The 12,096-nt window shown below is 49.1% G+C and overlaps 1 protein-coding gene across 4 annotated transcripts in view; it reads left to right on the plus strand.

Moving 5' to 3' along the window:
* The first annotated feature begins 1,369 nt into the window (after positions 1-1,369).
* The window catches only part of adck5 (aarF domain containing kinase 5), a 69,563-nt gene continuing 58,836 nt past the window's right edge, over positions 1,370-12,096 (plus strand). For all 4 annotated transcript variants that reach the window (XR_011593408.1, XM_070881886.1, XM_070881884.1 and 1 more), the window contains exon 1: positions 1,370-1,481. Coding sequence is in view for 3 of the 4 variants with exons in the window: in XM_070881886.1 (XP_070737987.1) it covers positions 1,458-1,481 (24 nt within the window). In the remaining variant the exon portion in view is untranslated. The remainder of the gene's footprint in view (positions 1,482-12,096) is intronic.

The following is a 12,096-nucleotide window of genomic DNA, read 5'->3' on the forward strand; positions in this document are numbered from 1 at the left end:
GTGTAGGTGGTCCCTGGATTTGGTCTCTCAGTGTAGGTGGTCCCTGGATTTGGTGTCTCGGTGTAGGTGGTCCCTGGATTTGGTCTCTCAGTGTAGGTGGTCCCTGGATTTGGTGTCTCGGTGTAGGTGGTCCCTGGATTTGGTGTCTCGGTGTAGGTGGTCCATGGATTTGGTCTCTCAGTGTAGGTGATCCCTGGATTTGGTGTCTCGGTGTAGGTGGTCCCTGGATTTGGTGTCTCGGTGTAGGTGGTCCATGGATTTGGTCTCTCAGTGTAGGTGATCCCTGGATTTGGTGTCTCGGTGTAGGTGGTCCCTGGATTTGGTGTCTCGGTGTAGGTGGTCCCTGGATTTGGTCTCTCGGTGTCAGCGGTCCCTGGATTTGGTCTCTCAGTGTAGGTGGTCCCTGGATTTGGTCTCTCAGTGTAGGTGGTCCCTGGATTTGGTGTCTCGGTGTAGGTGGTCCCTGGATTTGGTGTCTCGGTGTAGGTGGTCCCTGGATTTGGTGTCTCGGTGTAGGTGGTCCCTGGATTTGGTGTCTCGGTGTAGGTGGTCCCTGGATTTGGTGTCTCGGTGTAGGTGGTCCCTGGATTAGGTCTCTCGGTTCAAACCCAACGGCAGGAGCGTGAGCGGCCCGCGAGAGTGGGGAAAAGCCCAGTTCCGATTGGAGGACCGGGAAAAACGTGAAGCTGTGATTGGAGGACCGTAAAAAACTCCGCAGCCTTGATTGGAGGACCGAAAAGGCGAAGCTGTGATTGGAGGACCGGAAAAAGCGAACCTGCGATTGGAGGATAGTGCCTTTCACGACCACCGGATGTCTCAAAATGCTTTACAGCCAATGAATGTACAATGTAGTCACTGTTGTAATGTAGGAGACAACTTGCCAGGACACCGGGAATAACTCCCCCGCTCTTGTGAAATAGTGCCAGGGGATCTTTTACGTCCACTTGAGAGAGCAGTCAGGGACTTGGTTTAACGTCTCATACCAAAGACGACACCTCCGGCAGTGCAGCACTCCCTCAGCCCTGCTCTGAAGGGTCAGCTTAGGTTCCTGGAGTGGGATTTGAATCCACGGCCTTCTGACTCAGAGGCAGAGTGTGCTACCTACTGAGCTACAGCTGACACAGTAGATAGGTTGGTAGCTTTTATTCCAAAGATTTGTCGCAGTTTAAGTGCTCAGGAATCTAAATAAAGCACGAAAAAGACATCACAAAATTGTGGGGAAGCCAATGAGTGTTGGGTGTGAGATAGAAACTACAATACCCAGAAAGCAGAGGGGCGGCGCCAGTACCACGTGACCTATGCGCCGTCCTAATTTGCCTTGTGTGCGTGTTGACACAATCACGTAGGGCTGAACATTGGCAAATGGTTGCTAGGCAGGAAGGGAGGAGGTGATCGCAGCGAGAAGAGGGCAAGTCAGGGAGAGAGAGAAAGAGAGAGAGAGAGAGAGAGAGGGTAACATGGCGAGGGAGGCGCTGCTCAAGGTAAAGGCACTCACTGATCTGTGACGGCTCTTCTTTAATTGGAGGCTGGTTTAAATGGAGGTCGAGGGGATACAGGCCACAAACTCTGTACAAGACTGGTGCGAGCAGCACTGACTGGGGGGGGGGGTGGGTAGGGGAGTATGGTGCAGGAGCAGGGGGGGTACGGTGGAGGGGATGGGGGGAATATGGTGTAGAGGATACTGTGGGGGGGGGTATGGTGTAGGGGGTACGGTGCAGCGGTGGGGGGACTATGGTGTAGGGGGTACGGTGCAGCGGTGGGGGGACTATGGTGTAGGGGGTACGGTGCAGCGGTGGGGGGACTATGGTGTAGGGGGTACGGTGCAGCGGTGGGGGGACTATGGTGTAGGGGGTACGGTGGGGGGGTACGGTGCAGGAGGTGGGGGGGTACGGTGCAGGGGGTGGGGAGATGTAGGGGGTACGGTGCAGGGGGTGGGGAGGGGTACGGTGTAGGGGGTATGGTGCAGGGGGTGGTATGGTGCAGGGGGTGGTATGGTGTAGGGGGGTACGGTGCAGGAGGCTGGGGGGGGGTACGGTGCAGGAGAAAGGGGCGTACGGTGCAGGAGGTGGGGGGGTTACGGTGCAGGAGGTGGGGGGTTACGGTGCAGGAGGAGGGGGGCGTACGGTGCAGGAGGAGGGGGGCGTACGGTGCAGGAGAAAGGGGGGGTACGATGCAGGGGGTGGGAGGGTACGGTGCAGGAGAGATGGGGGTACGGTGCAGGAGAGATGGGGGTACGGTGCAGGGGGTGGGGGTACGGTGCAGGGGGTGGGGGTAGGGGTAAGGTGCAGGGAGTGGGGGTAGGGGTAAGGTGCAGGGGGTGGGGGTAAAGGTGCAGGGGATGGGGGTAGGGAAGTAAGGTGCAGGGGGGGGGGTGGGTACGGTGCAGGGGATGGGGGTAGGGGAGTACGGTGCAGGGGGTGTGGGGGGTACGGTGCAGGGGGTGGGAGTAGGGGAGTACGGTGCAGAGGGGGTAGGGGGGTACGGTGCAGGGGATGGGGATAGGGGAGTACGGTGCAGAGGGTGTGGGTAGAGGAGTACAGTGCAGGAAACGGGTGGGGGTGGGGATAGGGGGCACAGTGCAGGGGTGAGGGTAGGGGAGTATGGTGCAGGTGGGCAGGGAGTCTGGCACGGAGTAGGGTGCATGGTGTCAGGGGTGAGGGGGCAGAGTGCAGAGGGCATTGTGCTAGCTGTACACTGCTGATTGTATTGGGGGGGGCATGGTGCAAGGAGACGCATTACTGGTTGTATTGGGGGCATGGTGCTGCCTATACAGGGAGCACTGCTGGGGTGTGTTGTGAGCTCTAATAGTGCTGCAGTGCAGGCTGTACTCTGGCTGTAATAAGGGCACAGTATGCTTCCGATATCTTTTACTCTTAGGGTAAAACACGTTTCAAAATACCAATCATTTTTGTTATTGTAACCCTTTGTTGATGCTACAATAATTCCTGTAAATGAAGAGGTTTAGTCCTGTGATTTTTCTGTTTGATGATTGTTTGCAGTGAGACTCAGCCGAGTGTGTCTTCCTGTACGTTTTTGTAATCTATCTTGAAGTTGATGATTTATTCTCCCATGCTGACTCAGTGCATAGCTAAGTTCTATCGATCTCTTAAAGTGCCAGGTCTGATTCTTGGGTGCCATCCTGTCTGTTGCCCAACAGGTCACACTTGATCACTTGATGTTGTGGGCCTGGTTATTTGACTGTGGCTGGGGAGCGAAAGAACTGAGCTTAATGCAGCTAACATCCACCTGCACATTTCTAATGGAGGTCATCTAATACACAGCCATCTGCTGCCGGACACATTGCAAGTTTATTTGGGTGTAAAGAAAGAAAGTATTAGTATGTATATAGCACATTTTATGACCCTCAGGACATCTCAAAGCACTTTACAACCAATGAAGTATTTTTGAAGTGTTGTCACACTCATCTGAGTCAGAAAGAAGGTTGTTGGTTCAAGCCCCATTCTAGGCTGACACTTCAGTGCAGTACTGAGGGAGCGCTGCACTGTCAGAAGTGCCGTCTTTCAGATGAGATGTTAAACCAAGGCCCTGTCTGCTCTCTTGGGTGGAAGTAAAAGATCCCATGGGACTATTGGAAGAAGAGGGGAGTTCTCCCCGGTGTCCTGGCCAATATTTATCCCTCAACCAACATAATGAAAACAGATTGTCCGGTCATTTATCTCATTACAGTTTGTGCGCACTTGCTGTGTGCAGTTTGGCTGCCGTGTTTCTTTCAGTACAACAGTGACTGCACTTCAATAGTTGTGAAGGGCTTTGGGTCGTCCTGGGGTCGTGAATGGCGCTGTAGAAATGGGTGTTTCTTTTGTGTTTTAATGTTTGTGATGTGATCTTCTTGTGGCATTTGTAATTCCTGACCATAATTTACTTCCACTATCCGTGCTGGACCTGTACCCACTAGTTCTCCACACTGCTCTTGTATAGCTCTACCCCAGACATAAGTCCAAATTTCCAAATCTGTCAATGCGTCTTTGTCACAGTTCATGGCAGGAGAATTTCACAAGCTAATTATTACAAACTTGAATTATGTCTGGAAGCTGCATTTTGAAATCTAAAGTAGTATAGTGAGGATTGTTCACCTCACTTGTCGTAGAATCTCCAGGAATTGAAGATTAATATCCAGGACATAAGAGGTTGAAGGGAGACTTAATTGAGGTGTATAAAATTATGAGGGGCCTAAAAAGGGCGGCTAGGAATGACCAATCTCCCTTAGCAGAGGTGTCAATAACCAGGGGGCATAGATTTAAAGTAATTGGTAGAAGGATTAGAGGGGAATTGCGCAGAGATTTTTTCACCCAGAGGGTGGTGGGGTCTGGAACTCACTGCCTGAAAGGGTGGTGGAGGCAGAAACCCTCATCGCATTTAAAAAGTACTTGGATATGCACTTGAAGTGCCGTAACCTGCAAGTCTATGAGCCAAGAGCTGGAAAATGGGATTAGGTTGGATAGCTCTTTTTTGGCTGGCACAGATACGATGGGTTGAATGGCCTCCCTGTGTTGTAAATTTCTATGATGAGGACGTTACTGAGACCAACCCAGGGAAAAAAAACATAATGGGCTGTAAATTGCGTACAATGTGTGCTCGCACCCAAAGGGGCCTCGCAAAAGCCGATTCTCGGCGTGCGTGTGCGCCAAAAAACAGCTTTTGCAATCTGTCAAAATGTCTTGACAGATCGCACACATCCACGGGAGAAGGGCCTTTGTGTGCAGAGATTTGGGCTATTTGCCCAACGAATAGCCTTCAGACTCTTACAACCAGTAAAAGCAAGCATGTAGCCTACTTTTTTTTAACCAGCGTAAGAGTTTTAAAAGATAGAAACATTAGATTTTATCACTAATTTTTTTTTTAAAAACCTTGTCCGTTAAGGTAAGTTTATTTTTACCCCCTATTAAAACATATTAAAATAATTTCCAAAAAATAATTCTTTGTTTCAAATATTTAATTAAATTCACTTTCAATTCATTTTAAATTAGGTTTTTTTAAAAATTGTGCTGTGTTTCTGTGTTTTTGGGGGTATTCTCATTGATAGTAACGAGAGCTCATAGAGTTCCCATTTATTATGAATGAGAATACTCCATGTTCATTGGTGGCCCAGACCCATGTGATCCCACTGCGCTTACATTTCTGGAATGCATGAACCCATACGCTGGGCTGCGCATCTAGGCCACAGATCATAAGTATACATTCCTCCGGGACCACCAGGTACTTGTGTTTATAAAAAGAACAAAAAAAAATTTGGTCAGAGGCGATTTCCTGCAGGAAGCCTCCGACCGCAATTGTTGGGCCAGTGACATTAACAAAAGTGTGTTTCTTTCATTTTCTTTGAAAAAGGCTGTTGGACTGACAGTCAAGTAATAAAAAGTCTGTTTGCTTTCCAGTCGGCATGGGCAGACTGTGCACTGTGAATGGGCATGTTGGGTGAGTGGTGGGAGTCTGGGTGCAGGGGCGGTTGGAGGTGGGAGGTCATGTGAAGAAACCTCCAGGAATGCGTCCAACCAGCGATGGAAGCGCTAAGTGGGAGTGTTTTGATTTCAGGTCTAGCATTAGCTGGCGCCATGGAAATCACAATGTCTGTGCCCGGCACCATCTTACACTCGTGTCTCCTCCCAGTTAAGACAGCTTGTTTTGTCGGAACACTTGGGCTATCAATTAGGAATAACCAAAATGCGCTGATCATTAAACATTATTTCTCCTTAATGACAGGATCTTATAGAAAGCTGGCACTTGAACGTCAGTGGTTGCATCCAGGGCTAACTGTCCTGGGTGTGTCTTGAAGCTGAGTTCTTTGCAGGTCCCGTCTAGCTCTGAATTTCTGAGGAAAGCGGATGGAGAAACATTTCCGTGAAACGTTTTGCTCTTCTCCTTCCATAATGGTGGGCAAAGAATCAGATACTTTTCCTCTTGAGGGAATAAATCTCCAGGTTGTTGGCTGCTTCCCAAAGATTTTTTTATTGGACTGTTCCTTCCTCCTAGCTCACCCTGACCCTCCCATAACTTGGTGTTTCCAGGTGAGGAGAGAAGAAAATTGGGTGGGGCAAAGACTCCCGAGCTTTTCTCTGCATTTTCATTCTGGGTCTCCATGCACCATCCTAGGATAGTTCAAGGTGGCATCTTTGAGCCTCTGCCAGTACCAGGAGATGTACGAGTGCTATTATCACCTCCAGACTCAACTATTCCAATGCTCTCCTTGTGGCCTCCTAACCTCCGCTTTCTGAACACTTCAGCTCATCTAAAACTCCAGAGACTTCAGCGTATAATCTAGGCTGACACATCAGTACTGAGGGAACTTCACTGCACTGTCGGATGGGCAGAACTGAGGGAGCGCTGTACTGTGGGAGGGGCAGTACTGAGGGAGCGCTGCACTGTGGGAGGGGCAGTACTGAGGGAGCGCTGCACTGTGGGAGGGGCAGTACTGAAGGAGCGCTGCACTGTGGGAGGGGCAGTACTGAGGGAGTGCTGCACTGTGGGAGGGGCAGTACTGAGGGAACTCCGCTGCACTGTGGGAGGGGCAGTACTGAGGGAGCACTGTGGGAGGGGCAGTACTGAGGGAGCGCTGCACTGTGGGAGGGGCAGTACTGAGGGAGCGCTGCAGTGTGGGAGGGGCAGTACTGAGGGAGCGCTGCAGTGTGGGAGGGGCAGTACTGAGGGAGCGCTGCAGTGTGGGAGGGGCAGTACTGAGGGAGCGCTGCAGTGTGGGAGGGGCAGTACTGAGGGAGTGCTGCACTGTCAGAGGTACCGTCTTTCAGATAGATATAAAAGATCCCAAGGCATTATTCAAAGAAGAGCAGTGGAGTTCTCCCTGGTGTCCTGGCCAATATTTAGTCCCCAACCAGCAACACTAGAACAGATTATGTGGTCACTTATCTCATTGCTGTTTGGGAGCTTGCTGCGCCCAAATTGGCTGCTGCGTTTCATTACATTACAACAGTGACTACACTTCAAAAGTACTACATTGGCTGTAAAGCGCTTTGGGATGTCCTGAGGTTGTGAAAAGGCGCAATGAAAATGCAAGTTCTTCCCTTAATTGTGTACCAACGCATGTAGGTATGATGCTGGATCTTTTGCTGTTCACTTGTACATCTTGCCCTGAAGGCGCACACTGTAGTTTAATCACTTCGTTTCTATATCTTCCAACTGGCTTGTTCCCATAACAGTATTGTTGATCAGTCCTGTTAGAAGCATAGAACTGCTCGCTTTCCATCCCCTCCATCCCACCACACACGCGCACACACACAATAGCACCAACATAGAGTCCCTCTTCCCTTCCCCACACCGCCCCTCCCCCGCCCCATGACTCTACCAGTAACATACAGTTAACATTTCCTTCACCTTCACCCTCACGTCCTGTGCAATCACACCAGGCTTTGCCTCGGCCCTGACTGCCCAACAGACAGTTGCGGGAGAACATCTATAAATAGCTGCTTTAATCTGCTTTAGGGTCAGGGTATAAGGAGGGCAGTGGAATCAATTCATTGCTTGTTGCCGAGCCTGACGCTGGGTAATTTATCCCTCTCCCCTGGCCCCCTCTTTTCCCCCCTCCCCACCAAACACCATCTCCATAAAATGAAAGTCTCAGCTGATTTTCTTTATCTTGGAATTGGTTTTATTCATTTACAGCACAAAAGGAGACCATTCAGCCCATCGTGCCTGTAAGGCTCTTTTTTGGCACCTTTCCAAAACTAATCCTACTGCATCATTTGCTCACCATAGCCCTGCAGCAATCTAAAGCTAATTCCACTGCCCCGCTCTTCTCTCCCATTTCCCCCCCCCCCCCCCCAAGTCCTGTATCAATTCAAAGCTAATTCCACTGCCCCGCTCTCTCCCCATAATCTGGAATCAATCCTAAACTAATCCCACTACCCTGCTCGCTCCCATAGCCCTGTATCAATCCCAAACTAATCCCACTACCCTGCTCGCTCCCCATAGCCCTGTATCAATCCCAAACTAATCCCACTACCCTGCTCGCTCCCCATAGCCCTGTATCAATCCCAAACTAATCCCACTGCCCCGCTCACTCCCCATAGCCCTGAATTCATCCAAAATTAATCCCACTGCACCGCTCCCCCCCCCCGCCCCATAGCCCTGTATGAATCCCAACTAATCTCACTGCCCAGCTCTCCCCATAGTCCTGTATCAATTCCAAACTAATCCCACTGCACCACTGTCTGTGCAAAGCCCTGTATCAATCCCAAACTAATCCTACTGCTCCGCTCTCTGTGCATAGCCCTGCACCATGAGCTATGTCGAACGTTTATCCACTTTTCTCTTAAAATATGCAATAGTCTCTGCCTCAATGACACCCTGTTGCAAATCATTTCTTGTTCCAACAGGAGAAATTCTCCTGACCTCACTCCTCACTCGCTTGGTGAGTATCATGACTTCTTGTCACTGAGCTCCCTTAACCAGAGGCAATCTTTTGCTTTCTGTTCATCCCACATAACACTGAGACCGAGGCACACAGCCGGTAAATCAGCACCTACGGAGCGAGCACAATCAAGGTCTCGTGTTCATACCGTTCATCAGAACTGGAAAACAAAAACAGAATTGGCTGTCGCTGGAATCAGAAAAATCGGAGAGGTTGTGTTAATGGAATAATGCAGCAGATCCTCTCCGTCACCTAGTAGAAGTCTTAAGGAAGTCAAAGATATTAAAGAAACGAGAGACGTGTGAATAGCAAAGGAAGTGAGCTCCAAGGAGGGAGAGGAGAAGCACAGCAAAGCTGGGGGTTCGGTTTGAATCTGAAGCAGAAGTGACTGGCATGGTACAGTGGGTTCTGTAGCTCTGAGTAGGTCAACAGAGAGGGTGCAGCCCCCCACTAGCACTGTGTTCTGATGAATGGTCTTCCCCACCCGAAACAACAAACCATTTACTCAGGCACTGACCGATCCATCACCAGCTACCCCGTGCTGTAAAGAGAATGGGAAATATAACTGAAGTCCAAAGTTACTGAAGTCAGTCAAGAAAATAATGCAGGCATCGTGGATTTTTTATTATTCATCCTTGGGCTGTGGGCGTCGCAATTTATTGCCCATCCCTAGTTGCCCTTAAGCAGGTGCTGGTGAGCTACTGTCTTATTAAGCCGCTGCTGTCCGTGTGTTGAAAGTGCTACCACAGTGTTAGGGAGGGTGTTCTAGGATTTTGAGCCAGCAACGATGCAGAAATGGTGATATATTTCCAAGTCATGATGGTGCTCCTGCTGTTCTTGCCCTTCTAGGTGGTGGAAGTCGCTGGTTTGGGAGGTGCTATCAAAGAAGCTGTTTGCTGCAGTGAATCCTGTCGACAGGACATCTGCAGCCTGCAACAAAAACTGAAAATGATGGAATCACTCAGCAGTTCAGGCAGCATCTGTGAAGGGAGGGTAAGGAGGGAGGTAGGGTAAACGTTTCAGGTCTCCTGACCATTTGTCACTACCCATGAGACCTGAAAGCATTGACCTTTCTCCTCGCTCCACAGACGTTACCTGACCTAAGGAGTGTTTCATGCAGTTTCTGTTTTTATCACTGAAGTCAGCGCTCAGTCCAAAGGTGCTGCAGATAGCCCAGAGAGAGCACGATGACATACTTTTGCTGAAGCTTGCGCTGGAACAAGAGGCCAAGGACTTGGAGAGTGTTAAAGTGACAGGCTGGGAGCTAGAGGTCCAGGGCTGTACAAATTGCCTCGTTGTGTAAAGAGCAAGTTCTACAGCACCAATAGCTGTTTCTTGAGTGTGTATAGACAGATTGCTTCACATATAACATAAGAAATTGGAGCAGGAGTCGGCCATTTGGCCCCTCGAGCCTGCTCCGCCATTTAATACGATCATGGCTGAACTGATCTTGGACTCAGCTCCACTCCCCATAACCCTTTACTCCCTTATCATTCAAAAATCTGTTTGTATTTGCCTTAAATATATTCAATGACTGAGCCTCCACAGCACTCTGGGGCAGAGAATTCCACAGACTTACAACCCTCTGAGAGAAGAAATTTCTCCTCATCTCAGTTTTAAATGGGTGGCCCCTTATTCTAAGACAATGTCCGCTAGTTTTAGTTTCCCCCAGGAGTAGAAATAAACTCTCTGCATCCACCTTGTCAAGCCCCCTCATTATCTTATACGTTTCAGTAGGATCACCTCTCATTCTTCTGAACTCCAATGAGTAGAGGCCCAACCTACTCCACCTATCCTCATAAGTCAGCCCCCTCATCTCCGGAATCAACCTAGTAAACCTTCTCTGAACAGCCTCCAATGCAAGTATATCCTTCCTTAAATACGGAGACCAAAACTGTACGCAGTACTCCAGGTGTGGCCTCACCAATACCCTGTACAGTTGTAGCAGGACTTCTCTGCTTTTATACTCTATCCCCCTTACAATAAAGGCCAACATTCCATTTGCCTTCCTGATCACTTGCATACTTTGTGTTTCATGCACAAGGACCCCAGGTCCCTCTGTACTGCATTATAATTATAATTTACTTTTCTATTATTTCTGCCAAAGTGGATAACCTCACATTTTCCCACATTATACTCCATCTGACAAATTTATACCCACTCACTTAGCCTGTCTATATCCCTTGCAGATTTTTTTGTGTCCCCCTCACAATTTGCTTTCCCACCATTCAGCAAACATCAGTATCATCAGCAACTTGGCTACCTTACACTCGAACCCTTCATCCATGTCATTAATATAGATTGTAAATAGTTGAGGACCCAGCACCAATCCCAGCGGCTCCTCACTAGTCACTGTTTGCCAACCGGAAAATGATCCATTTATCCTGACTCTCTGTTCTCTGTTAGCATGGATTGAGGATTGGCTAACTAATATATTACCCCCAACCTCATGAGCTTTTATCTTGTGCAGTGACCTCTTATGTGACACCTTATCGAATGCCTTCTGGAAATCCAAATACACCACATCCACTGGTTCCCCCTTATCCACCCTGCTCGTTACATCCTCAAAGAACTCCAGCAAATTTGTCAAACATGATTTCCCTTTCATAAAACGATTCTGACTCTACTTGATTGAACCATGCTTTTCCAAATGTCCTGCTACAGCTTCCTTAATAATGGACTCCAGCATTTTCTCAATCACAGGTGTTAGGCTAACTGGACTATAGTTTCCTGCTTTTTGTCTGCCTCCTTTTTGCTGTCCACATACCAAAAGGCTTGGTGTTCAAAGCCGTTCTCAGTGGACTATAAGTAAAGCCTGTTCATCTATAGATGAAGCTGACGAGGGCAACAGTAGGTGTGGGAACGGCCAGTACCAGTGAGCTCAGACTGAAATGCAGCCACACTATTAATGGTGGAAAAACCATCATAATTCACAAGTTCTAAGGAGGAGGGCTGCTCATAATCCAGGTCTCTGCTTCTCTGATTGTTGTAAAAGGGTGAAAATATTTCCTTCTCACTGCCTACTGTTGCTGCTGGGCTGACTTAGAGACTTGCATTAAATTGCACCTTTTAAGACCTTGGGACATCCCAAAGCAGTTTGCAACCAATGAAGTGCAGACACTGTTGTAATGTAGGAAATGCAGCTTCCAATTTGGGCACAGCAAGCTCCCACAAACAGCATTGTGTTCATGACCAAATAATCTGTTTTAGTGATGGTGATTGAGGAATAAATATTGGCCAGGACACTCCCCTGCTCATCTTCAAAATAGTGCCATGGAATCTTTTGCATCCACCTGAGAGGGTAGACTGTGCCTTCAGTTTAACGTCTCTTCCAAAAGACAGCACCTCCGACATTGCAGCACTCCCTCAGCACTCATCATCATAGGCAGTCCCTCGGAATCGAGGAAGGCTGAGGAACATGAGTTCTTAGGTGGCTGTACAGTCCAATACGAGAGCCACAGACTCTGTCACAGATGGGGCAGATAGTCGTTGAGGGAAGGGGTAGGTGCACGCTCTTTCCGCTGCCTGCGCTTAATTTCTGCACGCTTTTGGCGAGGAGACTTGAGGTGCTCAGCGCCCTCCTGGATGCGCTTCCTCCATTTAGGGAGGTCTTTGGCCATGGTCTCCCAGGTGTCAGTGGGGATGTTGCACTTTTATCAGGGAAGCTTTGAGAGTGTCCTTGTAACGTTTCCGCTGCCCACCTTTGGCTTGTTTGC

Source organism: Pristiophorus japonicus, chromosome 5 (genome assembly GCF_044704955.1).
Source record: "Pristiophorus japonicus isolate sPriJap1 chromosome 5, sPriJap1.hap1, whole genome shotgun sequence".
NCBI lineage: Eukaryota > Metazoa > Chordata > Chondrichthyes > Pristiophoridae > Pristiophorus > Pristiophorus japonicus.